This window comes from Protobothrops mucrosquamatus, unplaced genomic scaffold, assembly GCF_001527695.2.
Source record: "Protobothrops mucrosquamatus isolate PMUCROS unplaced genomic scaffold, P.Mucros_1.0 scaffold687, whole genome shotgun sequence".
In the NCBI taxonomy this organism is placed as follows: domain Eukaryota; kingdom Metazoa; phylum Chordata; class Lepidosauria; order Squamata; family Viperidae; genus Protobothrops; species Protobothrops mucrosquamatus.
Genome location: NW_015386973.1, coordinates 437,387 through 453,990, shown reverse-complemented (window position 1 = coordinate 453,990; position 16,604 = coordinate 437,387). Strand labels below are relative to the sequence as shown.

General features: G+C 36.7%; 1 protein-coding gene across 1 annotated transcript in view; it reads right to left on the bottom strand.

The window, feature by feature from the left end:
- ANO4 (anoctamin 4) overlaps positions 1-16,604 on the bottom strand; it is a 96,907-nt gene that overhangs the window by 34,748 nt on the left and 45,555 nt on the right. Inside the window, exons 6-9 of the mRNA XM_015818161.1 lie at positions 16,160-16,296; positions 14,803-14,961; positions 12,489-12,589; positions 5,693-5,737 (exon numbers count right to left, since the gene is read on the bottom strand). Of these exons, the coding sequence (XP_015673647.1) occupies positions 5,693-5,737; positions 12,489-12,589; positions 14,803-14,961; positions 16,160-16,296 (442 nt within the window). The remainder of the gene's footprint in view (positions 1-5,692; positions 5,738-12,488; positions 12,590-14,802; positions 14,962-16,159; positions 16,297-16,604) is intronic.

The window sequence follows — 16,604 nt, the reverse complement described above, 5'->3', positions numbered from 1 at the left end:
CAGATGTCTGGTAGGCGGGAGGTATCGTCACGTTTATTCATGTTGTGGGGGTGTTTTTCTATTTCGATGGCTTCCATAATTATTCTCTTGTTGTGGTGTTCAGTTTTGGAGATTAGTTTGGTTCCTTCAAAATCAATTTCATGTCCTGTAGCTTTAAGATGCTGGAAGAGGGAGGAAGTTTTTTCTTCTTTTCTGACTGAGTTCTTGTGTTCTGCGATGCGGGCATTTATTCACCTATTAGTTTGTCCAATGTATGTGGCTGGGCAGATTTTGCATGGTATTTCATAGACTCCTTGGTTTTCTAGCTGGATCCTGTCTTTGGGGTTTCTTAAGATGTTGGCTATTTTTTGGTCGGTGCTGAAGGCTGTCTTGATATTGTGTTTGTGGAGAATTTTTCTGATTTTATCTGTGGTGCCTTTGATGTAGGGGAGGAGGGCGATGTCGTTGTACTGTTCTATGTCTCAGTTCTTGGGGGGTGTTTCCCTTTGGATTAGATTGGTAATTGTATTTCTTTGGAATCCATTGGAGATTAGTATGTTTGTGAGAGTGTGTAATTCAGTTTTCAGGTGATCTTTGTCGGCTAGGCGTTTGGTTCTGGAGATGAGGGTCTTGGCTACGGAGTTGATCTGTGCAGGGTGATGGAATTGTGCGTTTAAGGAGCGGTTGGTGTGTGTTTTTTTCCGGTAGATGGTGTGTCCTAGAGAGCCATTGGTTTTTTTTGTAGATTAGGACGTCCAGAAAGGGGAGTTGGTTGTTGGCTTATATTTCCATCGTGAATTGTATTTTGGGGTGTAGGCTGTTGAGATGTGTGAGGAAGTTGTCCAGTTTTTCTTTTCCGTGTGGCCAAATTACAAAAGTGTCATCTACATATCTGAGCCAGAGTTTGGGTTTGTGTTCAGATTTGTCTAAGGCATTGGTTTCAAAGTGTTCCATGTATAGATTTGCGATGACAGGTGAGAGGGGTGATCCCATAGGTGCTCCTTCTATCTGTTTGTATCTCTGTCCATTGTGGATGAAGTATGTGTTGGTTAGGCAGTGGTTGGTCAGATCTAGGATGTGCTTTGGGGGGTTGTATTTGTTTTGGATAGCTGTCAAGGCTTCTTTGATAGGCACTTGGGTGAAGAGGGATGTGACATCGAAGCTCATGAGTAGGTCGCTGGGTTGTAGGTTTTGTTTCTTTATTGTTTCTATGAAGTGGAGTGAGTTTTGTACGTGTGAGGAGATGGATTCTGTGTAGGGCTGAAGTTGTTTGGCGAGAAATTTGGTGAGGTTCTGTAGAGGTGAGCCTATGGAGCTGACTATGGTCTGAGTGGTGTTCCTTCTTTGTGAATCTTGGGGAGGCCATAGAGCTTGGGGCATCTGGATGATTTCTCTCTGGGGATGATTCTTTGCTGGATCTCTTCACTGATGGGAGAGGCTTTTATTTTGGATTTGGTGGTTTTTTCCAGGTAGGTGGTGGGTCTGTGTTTAGAGGTTTAGCTCCCACACAGCCAACCAATCCATCTACAGCAACTAAGCCAGCACTCCACACACCCCCACCAATATTTATAGAGACGGCAGCTCTGATCACACTTTGCTCGCACAAGCATGAAGCCGAAGACCCCAGCCTGAAGATGACGAGTGGGACCTTGTCGAAACGTCGCCAAGATACTCTCAATCTTACACGGGAAAAGACCCAAATACGCCAAGACCTGCATACCTGTACCCGTGAAAATCTACGAAAACAAATATATATATGGTTTTGCTGCCATTTTCTACCTACTCATTTGTCACAAAGAGAGCTTTTAAAAAACATTGCTATCTTAGTTTGTTTCAATAGTACTTGTTTTGGTCTAGCTAGGTGATTATAAAAAGCTAATCAGGACAATGTCTGGTAAATATTTGGATAAGAAATTGAGAATAATAGGCTAGTCTAGGAAGGAAAAAAAATGTGGAAGAAAACAATTCCCAATCACTACCAAGAAAACTTCCTCGATGTATCAATATAGAAACCAAGTGCTGAGTTTTATTTACTTCAAAGAGACTTTAATGCTTATTTGAGTATGCTGCAAAACGTATTAACTGTCAGAATGTGTCATGTGCACTGGTTTTCCATTCCCAATTTAATAAAAGCAAAACAGTTATCAGGAGACTAGTCAGTTACTATATAATGTATTATTCAATCAGGTTTGCAAGTGTACAAATAGCATATATAGGCAACATGAGCTACATGGCTTGGGATCAGGTTACCCGAAAGACCATCTTTTTTCAAGAGTATCTACCTATTCAATTTGGTCCAGAAGATCCCACCAGAGTGTTGGCTGACAGGGATCAGAAGATGGGCCTTTTCTTTGGTAGACCTTGCTCGGTCAAATATTCTCCAGCCCTGTTGACCTTCTGTAAGGTTTTAAAAACTTGACTGTGTACCCGGGCTCTGAATGTGTTAAGGGCCTCATTTCTTAACATCCGTGGCATTATGGTCTAGTGAAAGGTCAAAACAAAACAAAACAAAACAAAAATCTAGAACATACTTGTGATTGTCTGAATATCTATTCCTAGCTGAAATGTCCTATCTATATTCTTACTTATCATTGTTTTGTAGGATATTTCATATTATTATTTGGAGAATACTCTGAAATATATTTAAATCCATCATAATTTACTTTACAAACAAATCTGTATCTTGTTTGGGCTGATAATATATTCAGTGACTCTCCAAGGTACAATTCTTTAACAGATTATTTGTTTCTTTCAAAATTTTATACTGCTTTTATCTATTATGCTTTTAATCATAAAACTTTGGCTTCTTAGGGGAAGGAACAAAACAACAAATTTAAGATATACAGTGGGAGGTTTTTTTTGCTAAAAGTGAAAAGCAGCTACAATACCTCCCTTTTATCTTATGAACCAAGTGGAAGAAAAAGTTAATAACGCCTAAAATCACTCTCTACCTACAAAGATCTGAGCAGCACAAGCAATTGTATTCCTTGCGATATGCCATCAAAGTGGAAGTTGGATTTTGAAAAAAGCAGGATACAAAAAGTACAGATAGTCCTTGCCTTATGACCATTTACTTAGCAACTGTTCGAAGTTAGGATGGCGCTTCATGAATGTCATAAACAGTACCATTTCTCTTTTTTTAAAAAAGAACAACAAGTTTTATTGGTTTTTTCATTTTACAAACAAGTGCTTAAGAAACAACGTGGTGGCAGGGCAATCAATTGTCCACAAAACAAAGTCATATTCATAAAGTTCGAATTAAGTCATTAAAAACCTCCTCTCTTTTCCCTCTAATGACATACAGTATTATATTCAAATTGATATATTACAATACAACTAAATCAGTCATAGCAATCCTCAATAATCTTTCGTCTAAATAAATCTACAAATCCAAATCCTGTGTTGAGTTTAACTATTTCACTTACTGTGTTCCATATTTCTAATCTAAATACCTAGTTAACACTTCGGGGGTCTCCCCATAACCTTTTTCCTTAACATATTCAATAAGCATTTATTAATATCATTTCTTCCTTTTTCTTATTCCTCTTCCATTACAAATGACTATCAATTCTAATAAGAAAAGAAAATATTAATTCAAATCAGAAAGGGGAAAAAAAGAACAAAGAAAAAAAAACAGACAAAACAAAAAAAAAGAAAAGAGAAAAAATACCTTTCTATTTCTATTATTCTTTATAATCTAACAATCAATCCCTCAATATCTGTATCAAATTTCTTTAACGTCCTCCCAAAGTTACTGTATCCAAAACATATTAATACATAGACAAAACAAGTTATTATTAAGTTCAAACCTTAATTAATTTTTATTCAATCTAACCTGTTATTTAACTGTCTTAAGCCATAAATCAATCCATATCTAATAAGCCTTTTAAACCCATTACCTAAAACCTTAAGTCACATTCTTAAATCTTATTCTAGCTTTCCTTTTATGCCAAACCGGTTTCCATAACAAGGCCTCTACGTATATCAATGAACAAGTCACTCTTTATGCCTTGTAGAATCCTTTGAATTAAACAGAGACGTCCTCTTTTCTGTTTTAGAGACCTAGCTCCTTTGTAAGTAGTCCCTTGTTGTTTTGAAAAGTCAAATCTCCACATTTGAAACTGTTGAATAGCTGGCTCAGTTATGTCCAACTTTGTAGATGATAGTTGTTTATCCAGGCTACCATAGTTCTCAGCTCGTTGTATTTGTCTGTCCATTTCTATTGGTTTTAAGGTTGTAAGTGTTTTACTTGCAATCCTTTTTAGTTCCTCAGAGATCTCATCCGCATGCATATGAAATAGGATGGAATCTTCTTTACCTTTAGTTAATCCCGCTTTTGTTGTTTTTTGGTCTATAGAGTGCTCAGATAAGATCTGGGAGTCAATTTGTAGATTCAAAGCAGAGTTTCTGTTTTTTATTTCCATAGTAATTTTTTTTATTTGCAAACATATTTCATCAGTAGCTTCGTAACGTTTTTCCAGTATAAGTTTATAGTCAAGTTGAACCAAGGATTGCTCCATTTCAAAAATAATTAGAAACAGTCTGTATCATTTAGTAGAGGCTATATTCAGAAAACATTTAATCAATGTCCACCCCCACCAGTACAGCTGTTAATTTTCTTTGTATTTTTTCTTTTATGGTAATCTGAAAGTCAAGGTCAATCTGATCATCAGAAAAAAGGGAAAGTTGCAATTTTAACTTTTTCCACAAGGTGTCCTCAGTACAATGTAAAATCTTCTCCCATAGACCAGGAATCTCATAAACAAGATCAGGAAACACAGAGAAAAAAAGAATTCAAGTCCAATAGCAGATTCAATATTAAAAAGTTTTCCAAGACCCCAAAGTGAAAAAAAAAGAATAAAAATATAGAGAAAAAAAAGTCACTTTAAATTAATTCAATCCATAAGCTTCTTTTTCCCACACTCACCAATGCCGCCTTCTCAGAGCAGGGAAATAATTTCAAAGGTGCTTTTTACAGGCACAAAAAAAAGGAGAACCAAGAGAGGGAAGGTAAAAAGTCTCACCCGGCTCAGCCACGGTGGTTCCTGTGCTTAGATGTTCTTCTGACTTCTGGTTTCAGCGGCAAGATGAACGGCCATTTTACTGGCCGTTCTTTCCACCGTCGGCCCAAAGGAGCAATCTCAGTCCTTGGAAGAAGCTGCCGCTCTCCCAAGGACGACGAGGACCTCCTCACCGGTAGCCGCCCCTCCAAGGCAGCTTTTCGACCCGATTAACAGTCTACCGGCAGCGGAGAATCAGCTGGCAAAGAGAGCAGTCTCCTCGCGCAGCTGCGAGCGCCGTGATCCGGAACCGGAAGATATATACCATTTCTCTTCAAAGGAATACACCCAGGGGAATTGCCATTTGATTGGTGCAGTTACTTTGGATTTGACACCAAAAAGTCACTTTAATGCCTGCAGGAGCATGAACATAACCCCTTCCTATCACTTCATAAAGAATCCATCCCTTACCTGAGATTATACAGCAGCTGGAAAGCCTTCATAGCCTTGTTATAGACCTTTAAGTTAATGAAGTGGTATACAAATATTATCATCATATTTGAGGAATAAGTGATAATGCCTGGAAGAGCTCAATTAAAAAGTATCTTTGTAATTACTGCTTTTATAGAAACCATAAAAATTTAGATTTTTCTTCTGTGATTTAACTTTTTGATTAAATTGAACTCCCAATAAATAAAACAAAACCCACTAACTTGTTCAGGATCTTGTAGCGCCGATGCAGGTAATAGAATTTTCTCCTGGAAGAACAGCAAAAATGAAGCCAGTCGAGAAGAAAACCCATCGTCAGTTACAGTATGAACTAGCAAGGAAGGAAAGGAGATTGAAGACAGAATCCTGTAAGAGGTGGAAGAAGAAACTAAAAAGAGATTAACAATCAGAACCATTAAAAACATCCTTAATCTTTTTCTCACACTTTCTCTGTATGTGTGTATACAAGCATGTATGTTCATTATTTTCTTTTTTCCAATTAAGTCATGCACCTTCAAGCATTTTTTGTTCAATGAATCATGGAACCTGAAATGAAATAAAATGCTACGCTTTTATATTGATAATAAAATGCTTTAAATAGGGGGAATATAAAAGAAAACTGTTACAGTTATACATGCAATACATGATCAGGTGACATTGATGCTAGGGATGCAGTTTTGAAAAGATTATATTCATGCACAATAGTATGATACTGAGGCATTTAGTATGTGTTTTCTCTACCAGTTTTATATTTTCTGTATCTGTGATGTGAGTATGAGATTATATTGGTTAAAATGGCTTGTGCATCCTCCATTACGAATGTGATGTAAGAGATTCATGGGACAATGCTACTAATTCAGATTACATTGGGTGTAATTTTTTGTGTGCTGAAGACAAAGTAACACAACTGATGTTATGAGCTGGTTAACCCAAGGGCAAAAAGCAACATAGTAGGGGCTTATTATACTGCCACCTTGCCCAATGACCATGGCCAGCAACCATGTTGAGGGCAAAAATCAAGGACATTGTTTTATATTCCCTCCCCCCCCCAATGCAACCTTTAGGTATGTCTTCTTGCTCCCCTTTCAAAGCCTTATTGCCTGCTTCTTTCAACTCAAACATTGCTGTCTGGTTTGCTCATTGTGCTTTAATTTATTCTAGGCCAACACTTAATTTTGATTAACTGCCTTGCAGAGACAGGATCATCCTATCAAGTGGGTAAACGTTTGTTTCCTTGAATGCATTCTGGAGTTATAGCTGAAAGATGATGAAACTGTGCACTGGTACATTTATTAAAAACAAAAATAAAATCCACTGGAAAAATCACTCAGGAAAAAAGTCTTTAAAAACATTTCTGTTATGAACCAGCAACCATCTATATCTCATACAAGTTGTGTCTCTTGCATTATTACTAGTAATAGTTCTGAAACTACTGGAATTAGAGATCTACAATGTGGCAATATAGTTTTTTTATTTCAGTGTTGATTATTCCATCTGTACATATGTGTGAGCTTGTGTGCATGTATACATATGCATACTGTATATACGCAGCCACTTCTCATTAAACAACTGTCTCATTCATGTGACTGTGATCACAAATATGATGAGGTAATAAATGGTATAACAAAATTCATTTTTCAACATCGTGTGCATTTGCAACTAAATTTTGTGTATCTAAACAATACATGCTGGAGTCTCCCTCTCTCTGTCACATGTTCACTTAGCATCCATTTTGATTAAGGACATGGTGGTTGGAACAAAATGCAGTCACTAAAAAAGGAGTGGCGGTATATATATTCAGTTTAGCATTCTAAGTATGGAAAATGATTGGCAATTGCTTTTCTGGTACAAACAATTAGGAGTCCTCAGCAGCATAGCAATTGTCCAATTGTAGCCTGCAATCCAGATAAACACCTTGCATGTCAAAGGATCTCAGCTTCTCCAGGATATTCATCAGCTGATCTAGAGTAAAGCTGAACAGGCTAGGAACAGTATGGACATGCCCCCAAACAACTGATATTAGAAATTCTTTCTAGGTATATTGGAATTAAAGATATATTTTTATACTGTATGTTTATTGGCAGCTATAGTCCAACATATCTAGGTTGCATAGCTAGACTGAAAAAAGCTGCTTTAGGAACACAATGAAAGAACTTCTCTGTTCCTTGCAGAGGTGATATGGCATTCTGCTCAATTAAGATTTATTTTAAATAAAAATAGAACTATAAAACTGATAATGGTCTCCCTATATTAAGAATAGGTCTTAAGCTTAAAAATATTACCTCATTGCTTTAAGTGAAGTACTATTAAGAAAACTGAGATGAAATTTTTCATAGGGCTTAAGGATTATTGTATTTTCAAATGTTCTGTAAGAACATTACATGCTTAACTTAGCTAAGAAACTGAATTTAGTTATTAGAAGTAGAAATGTCTTTTCCTCTTTGGATGTCAGAATTTCCAATGGAAAGGAAAAGCTGCATAAATCATTTATGAAATTCACTACAATAATATGAGATGATAGCTACGTCAGTAGATCCTATGCAGGAGAACAATTATGCAGAACAAAAAAAATGGAGGACAAGATTGAGCAGAGAGGTCTCATATTTGTTGGGCCAGTTCAATTTCAACACATTGGCTTTTCTAATCTAGTGTTGTATCATAAAGATCTTATCATTTGGGGAACTTGGTAGAACTAAGGGAACTTAGTGTCCCATAGAGACCCTATATGCCCATATTCATGAATATATGCACCATCATTCAGCAACTGAATTATCAAAGGTACTGCTAGGTATCCAGAGGAGAAAAAGCAATAGCAAATGGACATCACCTTCATATTCTTTTCATAAATTTTCTAAAGCATATTCTGGATTCTTTTCAGATCATTTCCCTTTTCGTTAAAGAATGCTGGAAACAGAATGCTAGCCATAAAGCATTTTGGTCAGCATTAAAATTACAGACATCCACACTTTATTACCCAAACATATTTAGAATAAATTTAGAATTAAATTTACAACTTACAATAAAAAATCAGTCAATGCTGAAATCATTACAATTTTAATTCCAACATCATACGTTTATAGAACGAAGTTAAAAATTTAAAAATCATGTCTTTGCAATTAGCTCTGCATATTGATACCTATTTAGAATCTAATTAGATCAGAAAACTTTACATAGTAAGAATTTAATTTTTATTTATGTAGAGTATCATTGTAAAATTTAGATTAATCAAATTTCTTTTAGAACACTCATATAAATCTATAGCTCCTTCATGGATTGCTGCCTTGTCGTGGCGAAGGGGCTTGCGTAACTCAATGAAGCTATGAGCTATGCTGTGCAGGGCCACCCAAGATGGACAGGTCATAGCAGAGAGTTCTGACAAAATGTGATCCACTGGAGAAGGAAATGGCAACCCACTCCAGTATCTTTGCCATGAAAACCCCATGGATAGTACTAAAAGGCAAAAAGATATGACGCTGGAAGATGAGCCCCTCAGGTTGGAAGGTGTCCAATATGCTACTGGGGAAGAGCAGAGGGCTAGTACTAGTAGCGCCAGAAAGAGTGAAGTGACTGGGCCAAAGCCGAAAGGATGCTCAGCTGTGGATGCATCTGGTGGTGAAAGGAAAGTCCGATGCTGTAAAGATCTTTTCTCCATAGGAACCTGGAATGTAAGATCCATGAATCAAGGCAAGCTGAACATTGACATCCTAGGAATCAGCGAACTAAAATGGACAGGAATGGGTGAATTTAATGCAGAGGACCATCAGGTATACTACTGCCGGCAAGAATCCCTCAGAAGAAATGGAGTAGCCTTCATAGTCAATAAAAGAGTAGAAAAAGCAATACTGGGATACAATCCCCAAAATGACAGAATGATCTCAGTGCAAATCCAAGCAAACCATTCGATATCACAGTAGTCTAAGTCTATGCCCCAACCATTGGTGCTGAAGAGGATGAAATTGACCGGTTCTATGAAGCCCTACAGCACCAAAAAATGATGTCCTTATCATCATGGGGGATTGGAATGCTAAAGTAGGAAGCCAAAAGATAACCGGGATAAGAGGCAAGTTTGGCCTTGGAGTACAAAATGAAGCAGGGCACAGGCTGATAGAATTTTGCAAAGAGAATATGATGGTCATAGCAAAGACTCTTTTCCAACAACCCAAGAGATGGCTCTACACATGGACATCGCCAGACAGTCAACACAGAAATCAGATTTACCATGTGCTCTGCAGCCAAAGATGGAGAAGCTCTATACAGTCAGTAAAAACAAGACCAGGAGCTGACTGTGGCTCAGATCATGAGCTTCTCATTGCAAAATTTAGGCTTAAATTGAAGAAAGTAGGGAAAAACACTAGGCCACTCAGGTATGAACTAAATCATGTCCCTGATGAATATATAGTAGAGGTGATAAATAGATTTAAGGAATTAGATCTGATAGACAGAGTGCCTGAAGAACTATGGACGGAGGTTCTCAACATTGTACAAGAGGTAGCAACTAAAACCATCCCAAAGAAAAAGAAATGCAAGAAAGCAAAATGGCTGTCTGAGGAAGCTTTGCAAATAGCTGAGGGAAGAAGGGAAGCAAAAGGCAAGGAAGAAAGAGAAAGATACACCCAATTGAATGCAGAATTCCAGAGAATAGCTAGAAGAGATAAGAATACCCTCTTAAATAAACAGTGCAAAGAAATAGAAGAAAACAATAGAATAGGGAGAACCAGAGATCTCTTCAAGAAAATTGGAGATATGAAGGGAACGTTTCATGCAAAGATGGGCATGATAAAGGATCAAAATGGCAGGGACCTAACAGAGGCAGAAGAGATTAAGAAGAAGTGGCAATATTACACAGAAGAACTATACAAGAACGAGCTTAGCATCCCTGATAACCACGATGGGGTGGTCACTGACCTCGAGCCAGACATCCTAGAATGTGAAGTAAAATGGGCCTTAGGAAAGCTGAGCAACAACAAAGCTAGTGGAGGTGACAGTATTCCAGCTGAGCTATTCAAAATCTTAAAAGACGATGCAGTAAAAGTGCTACACTCAATTTGCCAGCAAATATGGAAAACTCAACAGTGGCCACAGGATTGGAAAAGGTCAGTTTACATTCCAATTCCAAAGAAAGGCAATGCCAAAGAATGTTCAAACTATCGCACCATTGCACTCATTTCACACTCCAGCAGTATGTGGATCGAGAACTTCCAGAAGTACAGGCAGGATTTTGAAGAGGCAGAGGAACTAGAGATCAAATTGCCAACATATGCTGTATCATGGAGAAAGCTAGGGAGTTCCAGAAAAACATCTACTTCTGCTTCATTGACTATGCTAAAGCCTTTGATTGTGTGGATCACAACAAATTGTGGCAAGTTCTTAAAGAGATGGGAATACCAGACCATCTTATTTGTCTCTTCAGAAACCTATATGCGGGTCAAGAAGCAACAGTGAGAATTGGACACGGAACTACTGATTGGTTCAAATTTGGGAAAGGAGTCCGGCAAGGCTGTATTCTGTCGCCCTGCCTATTTAACTTATATGCAGAGCACATCATGAGAAAGCCAGGGCTAGATGAATCAAAAGTTGGAATTAAGATTGCCGGGAGAAATATCAACAACCTAAGATATGCAGATGATACCACTCTAATGGCAGAAAGTGAAGAGGAACTAAAGAGCCTCTTGATTCGAGTGAAGAAGGAGAATGCAAAAATTGGTTTGAAACTCAACATTAAGAAAACCAAGATCATGGCATCCGGCCCTCTCAATTCCTGGCAAATAGATGGGGAAGAAATGGAGGTAGTGACAGATTTTATCTTCCTGGGCTCCAAGATTACCACAGATGGGGACTGCAGCCAAGAAATTAAAAGAGCTTGCTCCTGGGGAGGAAAGCTATGGCAAATCTAGACAGCATACTAAAAAGCAGAGACATCACCCTGCCAACAAAAGTACGTTATAGTCAAGGCCATGGTTTTCCCAGTTGCAATGTATGGCTGTGAAAGTTGGACCATAAGAAAGGCTGAGCGCAAAAGAATTGAGGCATCTGAACTATGGTGCTGGAGAAGACTCCTGCGAGTCCCCTGGACTGCAAGGTGATCAAACCGGTCAGTCCTAGAGGAGATCAACCCTGACTGCTCTTTAGAAGGCCAGATCCTGAAGTTGAAACTCAAGTACTCTGGCCACCTAATGAGGACTCACTGGAGAAGGGCCTAATGCTGGGAAAGATTGAGGGCAATAGAAGAAGGGGACGACAGAGAATGAGGTGGCTGGATGGAGTCACTGAAGCAGTAGGCGTGAGCTTAAATGACTCCAGAAGATGGTAGAGGACAGGAAGGCCTGGAGGCACGTTGTTCATGGGGTCGCGATGGGTCAGACACGACTTCGCAACTAACAACAACAAATAAATCTATAGAGGTGACAGATGAACTAAGTTATGTGTTACTATTAGCCGCTTTATGTTAATGTAACATATGCCAAATGTATCTTGAAATACTACATTTTTAACAATATGATGTAGGAATCAATTTTAGTCAATTACAATTCTTGTAATATATTCAATTTTAGAAAAAATATAGAGTTAAATATACAAAAATTGTCATAATGATATATTGAGTTAATTGAGTATTATTATCACATCACATTTTAACAATTCTTTTCCAAAATAACAATAAATATTTATTTTTTTCCATCTGAATTCTTGAACGTTTAGGTGAACTTTGTTTCTAATAATGCAACATAAATCATAGCTGATCACAGCCACTAAATATGCCTGATGGCACTTGGATGTTTGTTTCCTTTCACTGATTGCAAAGAAGTCCCCTTAAAAAACAGCAGGGCGTGATTTGGGCTCTAGCAATGAAGGGGCTAAAGGACAGAATGTCCTATGATACTAGCGGCACTGCAGAATATATCATATTAAGTCAAAGTCAAAACTGAATCAAAATTGCAGCTGAACCATAATTATTTCAACTGAATCATAATCGCTTCAACGTCATGTTCATGTTAAATTCTCCAGAATTGTAATTAAACCTACCTGAAAGGCATTCTTACATTCATAAGTTCTGCAAATTTTCCCAGGACTTCCCAAGGGGCATGCAACTTCACAAAGATGATATCACTGTTTGATAAAGATGACTGCAACAGATAAGAGATAATAAATTAGATTCCTAAATTTAAAAAATGTAATTTCTTATTTTAAAATCTCGGCAAACCTTGGAAATCTCCCAATTCTGCTGGTGCTTTTTTCTCGTAATACCATTTTAGCTGTTATTAATAGGATAAATTATTCTGAAGCACTGGTGAACAAGGAAAAGGTCTGTTTTAGTGCAGAAACCATTTAGAAAATAGGAATATGATGGCCCTAGAAAAATTAAGCAATATATTTTGAAAGTATCCCTCAAAATAAACTGAATTATTTTTTTGATATATTGTTTAAAAATCACAGAATATTTGAAAAATTACTCTCAAATATTTTCTTAATATAAATGGTTAAATAGTTAAGAGTGTAGAAGGCCGCAAAATATGAATCATCATTTAAGACCCAAGATGAATCTACTTCAAGTGTTTCATTCACAGACTCATTAATGAAATGTATGAAAATCCCATTAAGAACTGCCTTTCTGCAAGGTTAGAGTTGCAAGTCATAGAATACGGGAGAGCTTGTGATGCTAGTAAATCAGTTTTAGCATAGTAAAAATATTGTGATTTCCCACTTGTGAATTCACTATACTTTTATTAACTTGATTGCAGAACACTATACTGAAATTACATATTAATATGTCTATGATAGAAGTTTGTATGAAACACATTTTAAAGGTGCTTCATAAAGCATCGAGTCCACTAACTCTTAGGCACGCTGGCTTCCTTTGCATTTGCTCCAAGTCTCTTAACTGGAAGAAGAAGAACTGATTGAAACTACAGTAAAACCTAATGTGTTGGCTTTAAATCACATATATTGTCTTGCTTTTCAACTGATCAGATTTACTATTGAATTATCTATTTATCATGCAGTTATAGGAATATTTAGGTTTATTAAGTGCAGAGCCATAAGCTTTACACAAATTTGTTACAAAGGAAAACATGAAACCATACAGTTAGTGTTCATTGACTCAATACAAAGTGCATATTATCTACCTGAACAACATATGTATTGGTTTTGTCTTAATGTGCTTTTTATAGTACTGTACATTAAATTCATGCAAGCTCTGGCCAGAAAAAGAATCAAGCACTAACTACACTTCTTTCTAATGTGTTTTAATTTATATTATATTTATGAAGACCACAAATAGACAAGTGTGGTCAGCATATTTTAGAGGTTTTGATGGAATACAGATGAGGAATTAGTCCCTTTCCAAGAAGGCAATAATCTAAGGCAGGTTGTTGTGTACAGCATAGTTTGCAGTTTCAGAGCAATATTTAAAGAGAGATTCAGACTTTTTAAAAATGAGAAGCTTTAATTTCTGGAAAACAGCAAAAGGGAGACTAAAATATTGATTTTGGAAAATTAAGGGGCTAGATGGACTTGAAAGAATATTGCCGGGTGTGTGTGTGTGTAAAAATATATAAGACAATACATGAAGTCTTTGAAATTAATTGTAAGAAACCCTTCTATGGGAAAATTTTGTTGATTGGAAAATAAACAAGATGATAAGAAGAGAATGGTAGGCTGGCTATAAGGAACCCAAAGAGCAAAGGGTTACTCTTGAAGGAGGACAGACCCTTTAATACAATGGAACAACACTATTAGATTATAAAAAAAAAAAATTAAGGCTCTTTGGGAATAATGCACTCAGAAGTTACTTTCAAGATTGTTTAATATTATAGCAGAGAATATAGAAGAACAACAGATTTTATTGGATAAACAGAAATTGAGATTGATTTCAATGTGGATCTGGAGTTTAAAAAAACCTGGATTATAAAAATGATATAGAAAAAGATGTGGTACAAATATAGAATCATAAGGCTGGAAGGGACCTCAGAGGTCCTCTAATCCAAGCTTACAACAGCTTTCATCTTAAAACATAAAGTATGATTTTGAGAAAATTTACAAAGGCTGATCAATATAATATACAATATAACTATTTTGCTTTGTTTCCGTTGCACATCAGATTTTATGTCATGTTATTATATTCAGTTTCAAAGATGTAGCTTTTCAGACCTCATTTTGGATCAAGTTTTAAATCAAATCAGGAAGCCGCTGAATTAAACTGAGATGAATCAGGTTATTGCCTAAATCACTAGATTGTGTTTAATCAACTATGTAGGTCAATGGACATTTTAGTAACCCTCTTGAAATCAGCTATAAATTATAAATTGCAGTGAAATACTCTTGCTTCCAGCCCCCCTACCTCTTTCTCCATCTGAAGTCCTTCTGCTCTAATATTTCTTTCAAATACTTCTCTTTTATCTGCATGTAAGTTAGATTTTCTGTACACCAAGATATAGTCAATGTGACATTTTCCATCTCTGAAGTATAGTCCACTGGATTTATTTTTTTCTGGAATATCCTGTAAAGGCAGTCAGTACAGTTGTCAAATAAAAAAACCCAACAACACAACTAGTGACTTTAACAGTTTTGGTAAGAAAAGGATTTCAGAACAAAATATCTGAAAACTACTACATTTTGAAGTGCTAGTCATTACTTACAAAGCTTTTTATGGTTTTGGCCATTGATCTGTATGGGATTCCTTCCTCTGAGTAGAATCTTCCAAGTAGTATATTTTATTTAGGAACATTTATTAATTGTTCCTTCTCCATGGATACATTAGGAGATGGTAACACAGAAGCAAGTTCCTCTGTAATCCTTTGGAATTCTTTTTCCATGAAAATACAATGGCTCCCTCCATATTTATTTTTCAGAAACAAGTAAAGCTTATTTTTTTATCATGTCTTTGGAAGATAAAATGAATGCTGGTTTTTATTTTGCTCCTGGAGGTTATGGTTTTCATGACTGGCGGTGATTATTCTATATTTGTTATTTTTTTAGTAGGCTGCATATAAATAGTTTTAAATAAATAATTTGTCATTCCATATACCAGTGATGGCGAACCTTTTAGAGACTGAGTGCCCAAACTGCAACCCAAAACCCACTTATGCATCGTCGAGTGCTGGGTGGGTGTGGCCCATTGGCTAGGTGTGGCCAACTGGGTGGGCGTAGTCCATTGGGTGGGAGTGGCTGCGGTGGTAACGGCAGACTGGGTGGGACTAAAAAGTTCAATCAATCAATTCCAACTTTGCAAGATCTTTTTTTTCCCCGCGAGAAGTTGAAATTGACTGATTGAACCTTTTTTTTTTTTTTGCACACAGCGGTAGAGGCCTAAAGCAAAAAGGTTTTATAAAACCCAGCTGAAGGCCTAGGACTGGGGTGACGGCATGCGTGCCCACAGAGAGGGCTCTGAGTGCCGCCTCTGGCACCCGTGCCATAGGTTCGCCACCACTGCCATATACTGTTTTAATATGCTTGTTTGACTTTCTGTCATTCTGCAAATGTTTATTTTCAACATAAGAATTAGATATGCTATTAGGAAAGTCTAGGAGTGTATTTTAGCACATAATCTGCAAGATACAAGAATGATGAAAACACTGTAATTTTATAATATATTGAGTATACAGCTCTATCTGGAAAGTAAGTTGAGAAGTACAGCATTATCAATTCAGAGCCAACTAAATAACCCATAAATAAAATATTTGTATGAAATGTCTTACCTCTTCAATCAATTCTAATTTGCTAGTATCATCTGAAGTACTAGTCAAGTTTCTATGGTGAAGCGAAGACTCATCATCTTTGGAAGAATTTGTTATTTCTTCTAATTCATCAAAGATAATATTGACATCCTTAGCTACTAAAAAGCAATGACAAAGAATTAAAACATTAGTGCTTTATATAATAAAAAGTCAAAAATTTTAGAAATTTTTTCAAAACTGCAAAAAGATGATGTGGCATGGATGAGCTCAGCACATCTGGAAGGAACAAGTTTAGGCTGGCCTCTGCAATAATTAGATAATGTAAAATAATTATGTAATGTGTATCTATTATAACGGTTTTTATTTATTTAGCATATGGCATCTACAAAGGTCATGCAATCACTGATAAACAAATATAAGTTTAAATGAAACATCAGCAAAAATATACCTTTTATACCACATATCT